Below are 19,470 nucleotides of genomic sequence, written 5' to 3'. Positions count from 1 at the left end.
TTATCATTCCTAACAGGCCCTCCCTGTATCACAAATAGACAAGAGATGAGATGAATTAATATAAGACTTGACTCTCTCTTTCTCTGTCTTTATCATTCCTAACAGGCCCTCCCTGTATCACAAATAGACAAGAGATGAGATGAATTAATATAAGACTTGACTCTCTCTTTCTCTGTCTTTATCATTCCTAACAGGCCCTCCCTGTATCACAAATAGACAACTATATATTTCCCAATCTGCAGACTGCCTCGAAGACGGCCCTTATAAATATATAAAAACAACAGTTTCTTCTCCTTCTCCTTGACCCTGCATCTATCTTTAACCTGTATCTTTCTCTCACCCCCTCTCTTCCTCCTCTCTCTACCCATCTTTATCCCTCTCTGCCCTCTCTAAATCTCTCTTTGTTTCTCTCCCTCCCTCCCTCTCACACCTCTGTTTCCTCCCTCCCTCTGTCAGATCTTCATGCGGTATGGTCGTCAGCGCTGGAAGCTGAAAGGGAAGATAGAGGTGAACTCCAGACAGAGTTGGGACGGAGAAGAGATGGTCTTCACGCCCCTCATCACAGACCTCATCAACATCAAAGTACAGCACAATCCGTCAATCAACCAACCAACCAACCAATCAACCAATTAATTATATTTATGAAGACATTTTTAAGTCAACGTGCTTTATAGAACCCAGCCTAGAGTACAGTAACCCAGCCTAGAGTACAGTGACCCAGCCTAAAGTACAGTACAGTGACCCAGCCGAGAGAACAGTACACTAACCCAGCATAGATAACAGTACAGTAACCTAGCCTAGAGCACAGTGACCCAGCCTAGAGCACAGCGACCCAGCCGAGAGCACAGCGACCCAGCCGAGAGCACAGCGACCCAGCCGAGAGCACAGTACAGTAACCCAGCATAGATAACAGTACAGTAACCTAGCCTAGAGCACATTGACCCAGCCGAGAGCACAGTGACGCAGCCTAGAGCACAGTGACCCAGCCTAGGGCAGTGGAGTTCAGTCCTGGTCTTGGGGAACCACAGAGTGTGCAGGCTTTTGTTCTAGCCCAGCACTAACCCACCTGAATCACCCTCTAACTTCCTGTCTTGACGGAGCTGAACAGGTCTAGCCACTCACATCTTGGTGGGCAGTGTGACCTTACTTCCTTTCTCTGGTCCAATTAGCTCTAACTTCCTGTCTCTTGTCCAATCAGGTTACCGAGCTGAAGGGTTTAGCCACTCACATCCTAGTAGGCAGTGTGATCTGTGAGACCAAGGACCTGTTCACGGCCATGCCTCAGGTGGTGGCTGTCGATGTCAACGACCTGGGAACAATCAAACTCAATCTGGAGGTCACATGGTTGTAAGTGGACTTAATTAAATGTCTCTTTGAGTGATGGATATATTTTTACATTTTGGTTAGTGACAGTTTAATCAGAATCAGAGGAAGGTCACAGAGGAAGGTCACAGAAAGTTATTGGTGTGGTGCGAGGAGCAGAAAAACATGGAAACAGCAAATGAAACAGGAACAAACCATATTGTAGGACATTATAAACTACACAAAACATACTACAGTGGTTAGTTACATCAGTGTACGTTGACTACATTAAGTTATACTCTAACGCTGCCCTCTTCTGGAGAATCTGGGTGTCTGCTCCAGTGTTACAGCATTACCATAGTACTGTAGTTCATAGTTCTCTAATGGACTTCCCCTCCTAACTGTCTCTCTGTCCTCCCCCCATGCAGTCCGTTCGATGTGGAGGACCTGACACTCTCTTCAGGCAACGTGAGCAAGGCCAGCGCCCTGCAGAGACGGGTGTCTGTCTACAGCCAGGGAACGCCAGAGACACCCACCTTCCAGGACCAGTCCTTCTTTGTGAGTCCCAGTCAGAGCGTCCTCTCCCTGGGGTGGGATAGGGGAGAGGAGTGGGTGTATGGCTTATAGCACAGCATCCTGCATACTAGCACCTGCTTGCTCACAACACAGGATCCCTCGTTGCACTAACCCTGGAACCCACTTACCCAGGATTGCTTTAAACTGTGAAACTGTGATTGTCTGTCTATGTATTCAACGTATATGTGTCTGTGTATGCTAACAAAGCAATGGTAGAGTCTGACTAACCCTAACCCACCCGCCACACCCTCCTTGCTCCCCATCCTCCCTCTAACCCCCCTCCCTCTCACTCCCTGCCTCCCTCCCTCGTACCACCCCCCCAACCCTGCACCCATTCCTCCTCCCTCCACCCCCTGCTACCTGTGAGTGGTAAAGGAGTGGCACCCCCGCCCCTCCCCAACCCAGCATCGCTTCTCCTTCTTCCACGCCCTGAGGAACTCCCTGTTAGAGAAGCTGAGACGCAGTCGCTCCTTTGGCGACCTGGCCTCCCTCCGCCCCAGGCCCAAGTCCAGGCTGGAGGTCTATGTGAGTGAGGTCTGCTACGCTAGTACTAGCCCCGTTTACCCCTGCCTCTGTGCCTTTGCCTGCTTATTTGTTTGCATGGAGTGGCTTGTGTCAGCCTGTGTTCACATCCCAGACTGACACAACAGTAGGAGGAGGGAAAGAGGAGGAGGCTGTGATGTCACTAGACTATTGGAGCACCTACAGGCTCTCTCTCCTCTCATCTGACTCTCTCTCTATATATATATATCTCTCTCTCTCTCCTCTCATCTGACTCTCTCTCTCTCTCCTCTCATCTGACTCTCTCTCTCTCCTCTCATCTGACTCTCTCTCTCTCCTCTCATCTGACTCTCTCTCTCTCTCTATATATATATATATCTCTCTCCTCTCATCTGACTCTCTCTCTCTCTCTCTCCTCTCATCTGACTCTCTCTCTATCTCTCCCCTCTCTTTCTCTCCCCCCTCTTTCTCTCCCCCCTCTTTCTCTCCCTCTCCAGTCCACCCTCCCTGATGACGTCTTTGAGAATGGTGGGTGTGGCAACTCTGAGTGCAAGCGCCTCTCCTTCACCTTTTCCGATACGTCAGTCTCCTCCCTCAGCCCAAGCTTCGCCCCAGGCCAGTCCAACCCCGAAATCACTGTCACGCCTCCTGACATGAACCATTGGCCTCAAATACCCCCCAGGGAAGACAAAGGGGTAGAAGAGATGGTTCGGGTGCATGCAGACGTAGTGGAAGAGGAGGAAGAGGAGAGTGGTGACAGCGGCGGTAGCGTGAGTGTTAGTCTGGTCAGCGAGGAAGTGGAGTCAGAGTGGGAGAGGGCAGAGTTCCAGCTTAATGTAGGTTCCTCCTCTCTCTGCTCCGAGAGCCAGTTGTCAGCTGTGGCTCCTGAGGATGTGTTCCTGGACCACGCTGGGTCTGACAGGGATGGAGATGAGGACGACAGGTAATATGTGATTGATGTTTTGTCATTATGATGTTTATTGCACAGAGGCCAAATGAATCTCCCCTCAATGAACTTGTATTAAATTCTATTCTATTGTCAGCTCGGAGCTGCTGAAGCCCGTGGAACTGGACACTGAAGAACCAGGCAGCTTGACCAGGCAACTGGTGAGGAGGCTGACGTCGTCCGACATTCTGCCCGAGGTGGTGGGTTTGAGCTGGGCCGGGGAGGGAAGCAGGGCCTTTCTGGAGAGCAGCCTGGAAGAGGCCCTGCACAGCCTGCTGCTGAGGCTGGAATCACTGGGACAACGCTGTAGAGAGCTGCAGGACCTGGAACAGGAAGTGATGCGCCTGGAGGACCTGCTCAAGGTGAGGCCTGGCTTCCATGTCCCCTGTGTCATTCCAAATGGCACCTTGTTCTCTATGTGGTGCACTACCCCATGTGGCCTTGGCCAAAAGTTGCACAATGTATAGGGTACAAGGTGCCTTTTCGGATTTTCCCTGGGATGGGATTTGTTTATTTTTCATAAAGATAAAGGATCTGGCAAGGTTTTTAAGGGTGGTAGTTAATGTATGCTGTTAAGGTGATTGGAGCTGTATTGTGGTATTGACATTCATTAGAACCCCCCAGGGCTACAGGTGGTCTCCATTAGTATTAGTCTAGCCAACCCCTGGCAGGGCTTTTTAGGGCAGAGTATTTCAGGGTGTCATCTTTCCCTCAGTGCTGTCTCCCGGGCTACTGTAGCAAGTCATCCATGTTCTTATAGCACCTAGTTTCTCTTAGTGCTAGCCCTCCAAGCAGGGTTTCAGCATCTCGTGACGTCTCTCCCTCAGTGTCGTCTCCCGGGCCACAGGAGCAGGTCGTCCAGTCTCAGCCTGACGGTTGAGAGCGCTCTGGAGAGCTTTGACTTCCTCAACACCTCCGACTTCGACGACGATGACACGGGTGATGACCACGCCCTCCACCACTCTGTGTTCTTTGACATGGAGGTGGAGAGGATTGGGTGAGTCAAGAGGGAGGGGAAGAGGGAAAGTCCCGTCCCCTGTACTCTCTCTGGGCTACTACACCCTACATGGGAGATAGGCAGGGTCACTACCACTATCTCCTTCTCTGGCCTCTAACCTCTGCCCTATCACGCCACATCTCACCACAGACAATGAGATTCCACTGGGCCTTTGTGTATCACTGTGTGTGTATCCGTGTGTATCCGTGCGTGTATGTGTATCCGTGTGTGTGTGTGTATCCGTGTGTGTGTGTGTATCCGTGTGTGTGTATCCGTGTGTGTGTATCCGTGTGTGTGTATCCGTGTGTGTGTGTATCCGTATGTGTGTGTGTGTATCCGTGTGTGTGTGTGTATCCGTGTGTGTGTATCCGTGTGTGTGTGTATCCGTATGTGTGTGTGTGTATCCGTGTGTGTATGTGTATCCGTGTGTGTTTATCCGTGTGTGTGTATCCGTGCGTGTATGTGTATCCGTGCGTGTATGTGTATCCGTGTGTATCCGTGTGTGTGTATCCGTGCGTGTATGTGTATCCGTGTGTGTGTATCCGTGTGTGTGCAGTGGTGGAAAAAGTACTAAATTCTCATAATGAAAGTCACCCAGTAAAATTGAGTAAAAGTCTAAAATGACCCACCACTTGGTGTTTTATATATATATATATTTTATATATATATATATATATATATATATATATATATATACTTAAGTATCAAAAGTAAAGGTACAAATAATTTAAAATTCCTTATATTAAGCAAACCAGAAAGGCACAATTTTATTTTAAATTTACGGATAGGCATGGTCACATTCCAATGCTCAGACATCATTTACAAACAAAGCATTTGTGTTTAGTGAGTCCTCCAGATCAGAGGCAGTAGAGATGACCAGGGATGTTCTCTTGATAACTGTACGAATTGGACCATTTTCTGTCCTGCTAAGCATTCAAAATGTAACGACTACTTTTGGGTGTCAGGGAAAATGTATGAAGTAAAAAGTACATACTTTTCTTTCGGAAAGTAGTGAAGTAAGTCGTCAAAAATATAAATAGTAAAGTACAGATATTTCCGCCTAAATAGACATGCCCAAAAGTAACTGCTAATCATGTGTAGTTACATGATTCTGACATTAAAAAAACTTGCTATATTTGGAAATAAGACATCTGGGAGATTGAGGAAATTATAAGAAAATAGACAGGAGTTACATAGTTCAGAATACACAAGATCAAGCACACTCAAAATAACCATTTTTATTTTGAAAGTCATTTTTCATTGACAAACTATAAGTGAGTTATTGATGACTAGAGCTGAAAACACATAAATTAAACCATTCCAGTGTTTTACATATTTGCAATCCCTAAGTGCAATTTGTATAAAAACACTTTCTACCATATCGACCTCACTCAAACATTGTGGTGGTGTTATGGGGTATCCAGGGTACATTCAAGTATCCTTTCAACCTCTCCAAAGTGTCCGAACCTAATTGAGATGGTTTGGGATGAGTTGGACCGCAGAGTGAAGGAAAAGCAGCCAACAAGTGCTCAGCATATGTGGGAACACCTTCAAGACTGCATTTTGAACAGAAAATCTGGCATTTCACCCTTTCCCTCCCTGTGTTTTGTGCAATGCTTGCAGTTCTTTTGTCTTTTGGCTTGTGTGTTGGATAGTGGCGCTCACCTTGAGTGGGGGGTCTTGTGATGATTGTGAGGTTGCTTTGGGCCCCCAATTCAGCCATTTCCAACACCAGCTGCTCTCTGAAGGCCAACTGGGAGAGAGGGGTTTGACCTTTTGCTTTGGCCATCTGCTTGTGGAGAATGAAAGCATTTACTGTAGCAATGTCCACAGTGGTAAAAACAAAGTCTTATACCACTTCCTGGTCTGGTGGAGGACCTGGTAGTAGCCTACCAGAGCATCAGCTAGGTCACCAATAGGACACCCCCATGCGGGCATTGTAGTCCTTCACAGAATCAGGAATGGGGACATTTGTCCTCACCCGTGCCCCAGTGGCATTTTTCACCTTCCTTGAGACATGGTCATTATTGAATGCCTTATGCTGTGTGGTGAGCATGGTTACTTCCCTAGTGTCCTTCCATTTCACAAAAAGCAGCTTGTTAGTCCTGATCCAACGTATGGTCCTCCTCCGCTGTCTTTGTCATGTTGTTTACCTTGGTCTTTGGGAAAACGACTATTTTAGGACCAATGGTACCACATGCCCCTCTTTTCTTTTTCAAGAGGTCTATGAAAAGCACGGAACTAGTATAAAAAGTGTCCACAAAGAGCTTGTACCCAAGTAAGGGAAAGTCCACCAGCTGCATGACAGAGTCATAACTAAGGCCCTTCAAAGTGGGTGTGATCGCCTTGCCTTCCACATGTAGGCAGAGGCTGAATCGGCTGGCAGAAAGAGCTTGTAGCCCCATTTGTCTGTTTATTTTTAATATATTGCTTGAAGTCAATTTGAGCCTTTGAGGCAACCATGCGCTTATCTATAGATAGATTTTGAGCAGGCTTGAAGTAAGTTCTTCATGCTTCCACCATGTCATGATAAAGGGGCTTGACTCGTGCAAGACGATCAGACCCTGCAGTCCCCTTCTGGTCATTCACCTGATCCTTTTATGTGTCACACATGTGAAGAGTACGGTTGATGGCCAAGAATCGGTATTCACTCATGTTGGAGGTGGGGAACTCGAACCGAGAGAGTGGGGACTTGCTCCAGTTGTCAACTAGTCTTGATGGTGACAGGTCCTTCATTCCCCCTGTTGCTACTTGTCCCCATACTTGTTGGTATTACTAATTAGTGTTCCAGTTTAGAGGTGATAAAGTAGAGCTGAAACAGCTGCAAGGTGGTGTATGTTTTATCACAAACCAACTGTGGGCTTTCAGGTGGTTTGGGTTTAAACCTAAATTGCATCCTCCACTCTGTGGTGAATAAAATAAAGGGATATATTGTTAAGACAGAATTACAGTTGACAAAATTTACAAAACGACATTACTGTAAAGTAAAAACACCAAGCCTAAACTTTATCTGTACAGTGACTTGCATAGAAGGTGTGAAGCACACACACACAACGCAAACAGTAACACTTTGGAGACAAAGGCAGAGATGAGAACCACAAATAAACAATGGCCTCTCCAAAGTTACAAGCATGAAACATAGAACATCAAACAGTGAACTAATATGAAACATAGACAAGAACAACTCTGTATGATATAACATTGAAATGACTTGCTACATAGGCCTATGTAAACTTAATCCAAAGCACAAAAAGCAGACCACTTATAAAAAACGAAATGCATTTAGTAAATTAAATCGCTCCCCTGATCCAAGTCCGACTCCAGTATTTGATTCAACGCTTCTATGTCGGTATGCTTATTCATAGATGCCTTCTTTTTAATATCCTGTTTGATATTTTAGTTTTTCCCCATTTTTTTTCTTTCTTGAGAAGTCAAATTTTATGCTAAAGCCATGAAATGAAAGTGATGAAATCTGTTTTCAATGTAATGAAGCATGCGTCTCTGAGCCAGGGAGCAATAGTTTACATTACACATAAAGGTTCTAGGCCTTGCTTTGTCCCTCCAAGGTCAACTGCATATCCCTGGAAAGCTTATCTCATTGGCTACAAGACTGTCAAGTTGCCATAGTAGCCAATCCTCTGTAATGGATGCCTACAGCGCGTAAGCAGGCCATATTTTTGATGCGCATAGATATAGTCACTCAGTGGACAGTCAATGTTGCCATTAAGTCATACATCAGATAACATGGCAATATGCTAGATTTGTTCCTACCAACCTAAAGATGAATACCTCCATGTAGCTATAGCTCAAACACATATCAAATGGAAGCTTACCTTGTAAGATGTTTGCTGTGTGGTGAAAATGTTGTCTAAAATAAAGAATTTGACTCTCGGGGAGAAAGAGATGGGGTAGGAGGGAGAAAAAGAGAGAGGGTAGGAGAGAGGGAGAGAAATAGGGGGGAGAGAAGGAGCGAGGGGGAGAGACAGCCTGGGTTAGTCACACACACACAGTGGTTTAAAGTACTTAAATGTAAAGTTTCCATATTTGGGGACCCTATTTGATTTGTTTTCAATTCAGTCTGGTATGAGAACGGTAGCCCCCATCTGCATTCCGGTTAGCATATACGAAATAAACACGGAATACGTTGATGCACACCAAAAGCCGGGACTCCACAGATCAGGTCTTATTTATCTGCTTGTGACCCACCGTTATCGATCACCAGCCCCCCCCCCCCCCCATCACTCCCCATCACTCCCCCATCTCTCTCTCCCTATCTCTCTCTCCTACCCTCTTTCTCTTTCTCTCTCTCCTATCCCATCTCTTTCTCCCCTCATCTCCCTCCCCTCATGTCTCTCCTCCTCTCTCGCCCCTATGTCTCTCCCCTCTCCTTCTCACCCCTTCTATCTCCCCTATCTTTCTCTCACCCCCCCATCTGTCTCTCCTCCCCTCCTGTTTGTCTCTCTAGCCCTGTGCCTCTGTCCAGTAGAGTCAGGTTAGCAGTCTCTGCCAGGTGTAGGTTTTTTAGGGTTAGACTATTGTCTTGTTGCTGTCTGTGACTGTCTGTGTTGCTGTGACTAGTAGTACTCACACACAACTATTTCATGTTTGTAAATGATTTCTTTATTCAGACAAAGGGTACTGCTATGGGATATCCTATCGCTCCTAACTATGTTAATTTGTATGATTTACTATGCAATCTGACACACGTCAAATCAGTTTCCTTGATCTTTTGTGTGAGGATAATGTAACATACACTGATCTTTACAGGAAACCTACTGATGGTAACAGTGTGTTGATGATAGCTGTCACCCGCTTCCCTTGAAAAACAGTTTACCCTACAGCCAATTCTGTCAAACTAAAAGAATTTGCAAAAAACAATCAGATTGACAGAATGGTCAGATTAATACTGCCATTGAGAAAATTCAAGACATGATCTATTTCAAGGACATTCTCGCAAAAAGAAGCATTCTTGCGTTCTTACTACCAGCTATTCAAAGTGCTCTGAACAAATTAATGGACTCGTTCACAAACATTGGCATATTCTAAGAGCCGATGACAGTATTGGTAATGTGCTTTCGAACCCTCCCTTGGTCGTATTCTTGCAGGGCATAAATCTCAGAGATCAACTGGTAAACTCTGATTTACCATCCCAATATACCCCTGCACAACAACTATTTGCGCCTCTACCGGATGAAAAACTACAAATGTAATGTCTGCGCTCAATGCAATTGCACTTACAAATGTAGATCCTTCAAACACCCACAAACAGGGAAACAGAACCCAATCAAAGGTGTCATCACCTGCTCCACTAAGGCAGTTATTTATCTTATAGCTTGTCCTTGTGGTACAAATGATGTGGGTCAAACGAAGCGCAAATCAAAAGTACGAATCTCAGGGCATCATAGCACCATTAGGTGTAAAAACTTGATGTACACAGTTGCGGCCCACTTTTTAGAAGCAAACCACTTGATTTCGTCCCTACGTTATATCGGCATCACGTCGCCCGTCCTAGGAGAGGGGGTGACCTCTACAATTTATTGATAAATCGAGAGGCTGCCTGGATGTTTAATTTAATTCTTCTGATTCTACTAATCATTGTAATGTTTGTAGGCTTATTTAGCCAAATTGTATGTATGATATCCATTTGTTTTTTATATGTTCTATTTATATCTGTAAATCAACCAATGATATCAGGCCACAGCCCGCCATGATTACAGACACCTGTGTGTGTCCTTTGACACTATATAAACTAGTGACCCGCAGTGTTTGTCATCATAAACTGGTTCAGCCCTGAATGCTGATTGGCTGACAGCCGTGGTATACCACGGGTATGACAAAACATTTATTTTTATTGTGCGAATTACATTGGTAACCAGTTTATACTAGCAATAAGGCACTTCGGGTTTGTGGTCGTGCCTAAGAACAGCCCTTAGCCGTGGTATATTGGCCGTATACCACACCACCTCGTGCCTTATTGCTGAATTATACCCTGATGAAGACAGCTTGTCTGTCGAAACGTTGGTTATTAGGTCCTTCAATTATTGCATCGGAGCTCCTAGAGTGTGTGGCTCTCCCTTTTTTATTTTTCATGTGTTGCTGTGACTGTCATGCACGTTATGCGGTGTGATTGTTATCGCTGTTGTCAGCCTAACAGTGTCGTGGCTTGGTTTGTTTTTCTGCCCTCTTTCCTCTCTTCTTATTCTGTCTCTTTCTGTCTGTCTCGGGTGCCCACTTCCTGTCCAGATCACAATCCTAGAGAATTTGTATAATTCGATAAACATTGTAGGGTGTTAAACAGCTACTCATGTTCAGTATCGAGTGTCAGACAGTAAATGCTATTCTGTACCAGAGCCTCTATATTACGATGGAACATAATGCATTTAACTCTAGCATTACATATCAGGCTGATTTACATACTGTAATATTCTCATGGTTTTAGTAGTGATTGTATTCCATTTCTATACTCTGCTGCTGCCCCCTGGTGTTGACTGTGTATCTCCTGTCTGTCTAACAGGCCTGGAGGCCAGCACCCAGAGGCCAGGGGCCACCTGAGTGAAGCCCTGACGGAGGACACCGGGGTGGGCAACAGTGTGGCCGGCAGCCCCCTGCCTCTCACCACTGGCAATGAGAATCTGGACATGGCCATCGTCATTCATCTGCAGTACTGTGATCATCTCATCCAGGTGAATGAACATGCTCCAGTGCCCTCACAGAGGAAATCTGGAAAATGATAGAGAAATGTTTTTCTTGTGATATTGTTTTAGTCAAGCATGTGTCAAATCCACTGCGCTCCTATTAGGCTGCCTGTAATTTAAACGTCAAACATCATTTTTCCAATTGATAACAAACTAGACTCTGTCATGCTAACGAATTACAGTCTTGAGCAGATGTAGAAAATGAAATTAGCATTGATCTAAGAGTGTGGCCGGGAAGTTCTCTTGTCATTTATTGGCTGCGACTGCATGGAAGAGTGGAGACTAACACAATACTACATGGTTTGGCTAGACTGTGTGCCCACCAACTCAATCTCTGTGTGTAACGACAGCTACTGTCCAGTGGAGGGAGCCCTTGGCAGCGTAGAGCCCAGCTCCAGAAGCTCTCAGCTCAGACTCAGCTGCTAGAGGAACTGGGAGAGATCAGCACAGAATGCCTAGGGAGCATCACCTCGGCTGCTGACGGTGGGTTCTCTCACTCTCTCTCTCTCAATACTTTACAGTTGAGTAAATATGAATATAATGGAGGCTACTTTGTACTCCCTCTCTGGGGCAAGGAACTAGATTAGATAATGAATCTCTATGTCCTCCCTCCTCTCTCTCAGTGCTCCCAGGGCTGGCAGAGCGGCCAGGGCTGATGGCTCTGTGGTCAGAGTGTAGTGGTTCTGGAGGACAGTTTCACACTACGCTGGACCGGGTGCTTAAACACATGCACCACAGCTACAGCAGTCCACTGCAGGAGAGGCACCCACACACCACAGCTGAAACAGGTAGGCCTCTCTTTCTCTCTGTGTGTTTGTGTCTTAAAACGTTTTGTGTTTGGAGCTATTTGTTTCCAACATTTACAAAGTGTATGATGTGTATGTGAGTGAATCTGATTGATTACACCATAGTTCAGGGGTCATCAGTTAGATTCAGCCGTGGGCCGTTTTATTTTTTCTTGCGCGGATTTCGAGGGACCGGAACATAATTACAAATAATTTGAGGACTGCAAGAAGCCCAAACAGAGATAATAATTGACTAAGACATAAAAATGTAAAACCTTTCTTATACATATGACCACGTGTCTCTATCATGCGTGGGAATACTTGCGAACAGACTTCCAAAGTTAAAATCACTTGGATCTCATTTCCTGGTGTTTTTACAGTCTTATGTCCAACAATGAAAATGCTAAAAAAATCAATACCGTTTTTTATATTTTTGCTGGTAAAACTTGTGGGCCAAATAAAACCACCAATTAGGGAACCCTGCCATAGTGTAGTGTCCTGTCACTGGATACATCTCACACAGCTGTCTGTCCTGTCACTGTATACATCTCACAAAGCTGTCTGTACTGTCACTGTATACATCTCACACGGCTGTCTGTCCTGTCACTGTATACATCTCACAAAGCTGTCTGTACTGTCACTGTATACATCTCACACGGCTGTCTGTCCTGTCACTGTATACATCTCACAAAGCTGTCTGTACTGTCACTGTATACATCTCACATGGCTGTCTGTCCTGTCACTGGATACATCTCACACAGCTGTCTGTCCTGTCACTGGATACATCTCACACAGCTGTCTGTCCTGTCACTGTATACATCTCACACGGCTGTCTGTCCTGTCACTGGATACATCTCACACAGCTGTCTGTCCTGTCACTGGATACATCTCACACAGCTGTCTGTCCTGTCACTGTATACATCTCACACGGCTGTCTGTCCTGTCACTGTATACATCTCACAAAGCTGTCTGTACTGTCACTGTATACATCTCACATGGCTGTCTGTCCTGTCACTGTATGCATCTCACAAAGCTGTCTGTACTGTCACTGTATACATCTCACACGGCTGTCTGTCCTGTCACTGTATGCATCTCACATGGCTGTCTGTCCTGTCACTGTATACATCTCACACGGCTGTCTGTCCTGTCACTGTATACATCTCACATGGCTGTCTGTCCTGTCACTGTATACATCTCACACGGCTGTCTGTCCTGTCACTGTATACATCTCACAAAGCTGTCTGTACTGTCACTGTATACATCTCACACGGCTGTCTGTCCTGTCACTGTATACATCTCAAAAAGCTGTCTGTACTGTCACTGTATACATCTCACACGGCTGTCTGTCCTGTCACTGTATACATCTCAAAAAGCTGTCTGCACTGTCACTGTATACATCTCACACGGCTGTCTGTCCTGTCACTGTATACATCTCACACGGCTGTCTGTCCTGTCACTGTATACATCTCACACGGCTGTCTGTCCTGTCACTGTATACATCTCACACAGCTGTCTGTACTGTCACTGTACACATCTCACACAGCTGTCTTTACCGTCACTGTATACATCTCACAAAGCTGTCTGTACTGTCACTGTATACATCTCACACGGCTGTCTGTCCTGTCACTGTATACATCTCACACGGCTGTCTGTCCTGTCACTGTATACATCTCACACGGCTGTCTGTCCTGTCACTGTATACATCTCACACAGCTGTCTGTACTGTCACTGTACACATCTCACACAGCTGTCTTTACCGTCACTGTATACATCTCACAAAGCTGTCTGTACTGTCACTGTATACATCTCACACGGCTGTCTGTCCTGTCACTGTATACATCTCACACGGCTGTCTGTCCTGTCACTGTATACATCTCACACGGCTGTCTGTCCTGTCACTGTATACATCTCACACGGCTGTCTGTCCTGTCACTGTATACATCTCACACAGCTGTCTGTACTGTCACTGTACACATCTCACACAGCTGTCTGTACCGTCACTGTATACATCTCACACAGCTGTCTGTACCGTCACTGTATACATCTCACACAGCTGTCTGTACCGTCACTGTATACATCTCCCCTCACAGCTGTCTGTACTGTCACTGTATACATCTCACAAAGCTGTCTGTACTGTCACTGTATACATCTCACACAGCTGTCTGTCCTGTCACTGTCTACATCTCACACGGCAGTCTGTACTGTCACTGTATACATCTCACACGGCTGTATCTCTCTTCCCTCTCGGTCCTCCACAGTGATCTGGCTGGTGGTGAGTGAGATGGTGGACAGGAGTGAACTGGCCTCCCCTCCTCCCTCGGCCCTGTCCCAGGACGTCCTCACAGTGTTCCAATTCCACAGCTACGTCTCAGAGCACAGTGTTGGGGACATGAAGGAACACCTACTGCAGGTGGCTAGAGAGGGTAAGGCTCAGGACCAACACACCTTCTACCAGCATTCATGTAACTAGCCTCCCTTCCTCATCTGTTGGGGGTCCTAGTGTACTAATGTCCTTGGAGGCGGAGTTGTTTATAATCTAGGTGCCAGTCTGTTTTGCTTTAACTAACATTTTGCTGTTTGGCAAGACAATGATGTAGTGTGGAATGTCGAACCAGTCAGTAACCCAAGTTAGAGGTCTGATCTGATGAATACTGAGGGGTCCAAACATTGACTTGCTACATGGTCCGCTGAACAAAACTTGCTTGTACCCGTGTGAGTTAATTATGTAATAAACTGGAATGGCCGTCCATCCCTCAGCTGTGTTTGCAGAAGGCCTGAGCGGCGGCGACTCGGAGCGTTGTCTAAAGGAATTAGAAGAGGTGTCACACACCGGCCTGCGTCCCCAGTTGCAGACTCTCAGGGCCCTGGCCTCCCTCCTCTCCCACAAAGACCCCCAGCTCAGCAAGGCCGCAACTGCCTACATCACTTCCGCTGCCTCTCACACACCCTTTAGGTCAAAGGTCAGTGTGTGTGTGAAATGGTGTTTCTATTAGCCTGAGAGTGTCAAGGATCAACCCTACTGTCTGTCAAGGTACTCACTATACTAGCCAGGATTACTGGACAGGTGTGTTATGGCAGGGAACTGAGTTTCTGTGTGTGTGTTTACAGGCGGTGGACTGCTACACACAGTCCTTGTCGGAGGGGGGAGTTCTAACGCAAAGGTCTGCCTGCGCTGCTCTCAGTTGTCTACAGGTCAGTGTATATCGCGAAGGTCTGCCTGCGCTGCTCTCAGTTGTCTACAGGTCAGTGTATATCGCAAAGGTCTGCCTGCGCTGCTCTCAGTTGTCTACAGGTCAGTGTATATCGCAAAGGTCTGCCTGCGCTGCTCTCAGTTGTCTACAGGTCAGTGTATATCGCAAAAGTCTGCCTGCGCTGCTCTCAGTTGTCTACAGGTCAAGTTCACATTCCTTATGAACTTCTTCAGTGGCTTAGTCTCCTCTAGCCACCTGCAGTAGGTGTTCCTTCATGTCCCCAACACTGTGCTGTGGAATTGGAACACTGTGAGGACGTCCTGGGACAGGGCCAAGGGAAGAGAGATACAGCCATGTGAGATGTATACAGTGACAGAACAGACAGCTGTGTGAGATGTATACAGTGACAGGACAGACAGCTGACTGCAATATTCTATTTATTTATTTTATTTTAAATCTTACCCTCTTTCCTCCCCAATTTCGTGGTATCCAATTGTTAGAAATTACTATCTTGTCTCATCGCTACAACTCCCGTACGGGCTCGGGAGAGAAGAAGGTTGAAAGCCTCATGGCTTTCAACACAACCCAACCAAGCCGCACTGCTTCTTAACACAGCGCGCATCCAACCCGGAAGCCAGCCGCACCAATGTGTCGGAGGAAACACTGTGCACTGCGCCCGGCCAAGGATATCAAGGATATAGGACAAGGATATCCCTACCGGCCAAACCCTCCCCAACCCGGACGACGCTAGGCCAATTGTGCGTTGCCCCACGGACCTCCCGGTCGCGGCTGGGTGCGACAGAGCCTGGGCGCGAACCCACAGTCTCTGGTGGCACAGCTAGCGCTGCGATGCAGTGCACCACTCGGGAGGCCTCGCAATATTCAATTTCCATGGAAGATAAAGTGAAGTTTAACCAGTCTGTATGTTCCTGGTCTTAGTAAGATTGATTTATTAATCAAGTAATTCATATTCATTATGTCTCCCTGCAAGAGCGTGACATTCCTTATGAACTTCTTCAGTGGCTTTAGTGTCCTTTCATCAACGTACCGGTTATGAAGTGAACCTGTTCTTCTCTCTGTCAGGCGGTAGAGAGTATTCGAGCGGTGGTGTTGCTGTGTGACTCGGCAGACGAGGAGCTTCACCACATTGCCATAGAAACCCTGCTCAGCTTGGGTGAGTGGTTGACAAACAATGTCTGTTTTAGTGAACCTTGATCCATTTTCAAATGGTTGAGGTCTAACATCTCCTTCTTTCTTCTTCTGCCGATGATGGTCCCCAGGAGAGGAGGGGCGTCTGGCGTATGAGCAGCTGGACACGGTGCCCAGGGAGCTGGTACAACTGGTGACAAGGCGAGGGACCGCTGTCACCACCGCCTTCTGAAAGCACAGGTCTAATTAACTTAACCTAGGAGCATCATAACCACAGAATGGGGACAACCCCCCCCCCCAACAGAACAACCTGTCCTGGCCTCCCTCCACTGCGCCTGAACATTTGAATGGACACAGCTAGGGGGAGGGGCCTGATCAAAGCAGAGGAGCCCAACTAATCATCAAAGGGCCACATGTCTCATCCTTCTCAACAGACTGGTCTAAATCCTAGCTGTCCACCACTATTAAGCAATCTCTCACTGCACAGACAGCCTATTTACTATCATAACTATTATTATGAATCTTATTATCACGGTTGTGTTTGACTTTGTTATCAGTATCACAGTTATGATTGCTTTATATAACTGCTATTAATGATTTGTTTTAGTAAGTGACGTTCACATTAGTCGACGGCTATTTGTACTTGGAATTGCACTGTGGCAGGCATGTAAATATCATAGCACAGCATTAAACTCTGTGTGATAATGAGTGACGCATCGAAATGGATTGAGTTGGTGTTTTACTGATATGCACCGTTGAGTTTCAGGGATTTTACAGACAGTTTGAACACTTTCTGTCAGAGTGTGTCATGGATGAGAAGTCAGAAGACAGATTCAGGTTGCTCAGGGGGAGGGAGTTAAGCAATGTTCGCAATCTCACGTCATCAACATGCAAAAAGAGGAAGTCGGTGTCTTACCGGCCAGCAATGTCCTCACTTCATCAACATGCACAACGTGAAGAGAATCATATACTTGGACTGCTTAACAAACTCTTCTACCCACACATGCCTGGGATCTGCATTCAGAGTTTGATTGAATGTCTGCTTGCTGGGAACTGATTTGAGATCAGTTGTTTAAGCCACTGGAGGAGATCAGAATCTATTGTTTTGGAAGCAGGTTGGCCTCCATGCATGTGCCCATTACTACATGTACTGCTCTTTTCATTCTATTGGTACTAATGCAGTCTAGGAGTATGTGTTAGTTAGGTAATGTTAGTGAGAAATGAGAACGTAACTGCTCCATAGCGGTACAGATCAGAACCAAGGGGTTTGTATAAGTTGGGATGTTGCCGAGGCTATAGTGCTCCGTATAGCTTCTTATGCCTATTGTAACTATACTACTGAGTCCGTGGCTTCTTTGCCACGACAACAAAACATGTTTGTTTCTCGACCTAATTTATTTTCTTATTTACACGTCACATTTTGGATTCTAATATTCTTTAATTTGCATGTACTTTTTTGAGTAAGAGGGCAGAATGCAGATACTAGTAAAATTGTTTATTTTTCTGCTTCTGGTTGACATTTCAAATATTGGCCTCAAATTCATTTTGGGAAAGATCTTGCTTACATAAAATAACTCAAAATGTGGATTGGTTTAGCTCTTTTGGAATTTGTTTACGCGTTTAAAGGAAAAATCCACTCAAAAACTATATTTTGGGAGAGTATCAATAGTAGACTAATGAAAACAAATACCAAAAAGCTGTTTACGTGGATTCTTCCTTTAAGTAGAATGACTGGCTGATTATTATTTGGAGAGGATTTGCCAATATCATATAGCTTTGCTCCAAATGGGACAGTAGATATTAGAGAATGTTTCTTTATTACACCAGTGACTTATAACCAAAGTAAAATCATCTTTTGTAAGAATGAATTATGAACCTGGCCTCTACACCCAGACTCACCTGAAAAGCACAACAATATTAATCAATGTTATCTAAATGATCATCCCAATCCTGCGACATTACATCGGGTTCTAACTAATTGCACTCTCCAAAAGCCATAGCGATGAAATAGGTGTATTTAAGGCAGTAATATGTGTGATAATGTTATTTTTTTTCTTTTGTATATTAAAGCTGTTAGTGTGAGTTGTTCAAATTGAAGATGGCTTTTTGTTTTTCTATGTCAAAGTGTGGCCTTGTGTTCGCTGAACATGGTCTATATTTTGAGTAACAATGCCTGTTTCTCCCAGGATGTGAATAACATTACAGTATTTTAGTAAGATGATACTTCAAGGACTAATTCTAACAACATCCTTGTTGTTTTTTTCTCTCCACGAGGCCTCTGCTTTCTTTCTACTAAACGTGACCAGTGTTGTGAATTGACATTTGGCTTCAATTCAAATCCAAGTCATCAGATTAAAGACGTAGGTCAAATAATTCACTGTTGTTTAATATTCATCATATTTTATGTAACCACACATGATTTGCATTATATCTTTACATTATGGTAAACCTTGGACTTGAACAGAAAGCACACAGAAAGGTCATGTCACAAAGCTTTAGTAGACTGCATTACATTATTTTCTCCTATTGGTTTACAGTATTTCTCCTGCTCAATGAAAGTGGCAATAAAGTTTATTTTTGCATAATTATGAAAATGTTGTCTGATTGTTTCATTTATTGGAGATTCATGGGATATGGATCAGAAGTTCACAGGTTGTAATCTTGCCGATGCCTTTTCTTAAAATAGGGCCACCTTGCATGTGGTTTACGTGATCTGATCAAGAGGAGCCAATTGCAAGGGGACTCCCAAACACAGCCGGTTGTGACACAGCCTGGTATTAAACCAGGGTCTGTAAGTGATGCCTCTTGCACTGAGATGCAGTGCCTTAGACTGCTGCCTCCCGAGCATCTGCCCAGCCCAGCATGCTCACTCTCCCATCCCTACTGCCTACATTGTTTGCCACTTGGCCTTAAACTGGACCAATTTCTTTTTCTCAGTTGACCATGCTATTAAAATATTAAAATAGTGTCAACGATGGGGAATTAATAGACTTCCAAGTTTTTTTTGGCCCATTCTTCCTGACAGAGCTGGTGTAACCGAGTCAGGGTTGTAGGCCTCCTTGCTCACACACACTTTCAGCTCTGCCCACAAATGTTCTGTGGGGTGGGGCCATCACAAAGGTCAGGGCTTTGTGATGGCCACTCCAATACCTTGACTTTGTTTCCTTAAGCCGTTTTGACACAACTTTGGAAGAATGCTTTGGGTCATTGTCCATTTGGAAGACCCATTTGTGACCAAGCTTTAACCTCCTGACTGATGTCTTTTGATATTGCTTCAATATATCAACATAATTTTCCTACCTCATGATGCCATCTATTTTGTGAAGTG

At 45.3% G+C, this 19,470-nt stretch overlaps 1 protein-coding gene across 4 annotated transcripts in view; it reads left to right on the top strand.

Annotated features, from left to right (window-relative positions):
• LOC135551899 (rho family-interacting cell polarization regulator 2-like) overlaps positions 1-18,736 on the top strand; it is an 87,275-nt gene extending 68,539 nt beyond the window's left edge. For all 4 annotated transcript variants that reach the window (XM_064983177.1, XM_064983176.1, XM_064983179.1 and 1 more), the window contains exons 10-23: positions 457-582; positions 1,199-1,347; positions 1,731-1,860; positions 2,877-3,322; positions 3,423-3,687; positions 4,153-4,322; positions 10,837-11,005; positions 11,368-11,500; positions 11,641-11,805; positions 14,061-14,225; positions 14,560-14,762; positions 14,911-14,994; positions 16,077-16,167; positions 16,274-18,736. In XM_064983177.1, coding sequence (XP_064839249.1) covers positions 457-582; positions 1,199-1,347; positions 1,731-1,860; positions 2,877-3,322; positions 3,423-3,687; positions 4,153-4,322; positions 10,837-11,005; positions 11,368-11,500; positions 11,641-11,805; positions 14,061-14,225; positions 14,560-14,762; positions 14,911-14,994; positions 16,077-16,167; positions 16,274-16,374 — 2,397 coding nt within the window. In that variant the 3' untranslated portion in view covers positions 16,375-18,736. The remainder of the gene's footprint in view (positions 1-456; positions 583-1,198; positions 1,348-1,730; positions 1,861-2,876; positions 3,323-3,422; positions 3,688-4,152; positions 4,323-10,836; positions 11,006-11,367; positions 11,501-11,640; positions 11,806-14,060; positions 14,226-14,559; positions 14,763-14,910; positions 14,995-16,076; positions 16,168-16,273) is intronic.
• The last annotated feature ends 734 nt before the right edge of the window (positions 18,737-19,470 follow it).

This window comes from Oncorhynchus masou, chromosome 13 (genome assembly GCF_036934945.1).
Source record: "Oncorhynchus masou masou isolate Uvic2021 chromosome 13, UVic_Omas_1.1, whole genome shotgun sequence".
Classification (NCBI taxonomy): Eukaryota; Metazoa; Chordata; class Actinopteri; order Salmoniformes; family Salmonidae; genus Oncorhynchus; species Oncorhynchus masou.
This window is presented reverse-complemented; position numbering and strand designations above follow the sequence as displayed.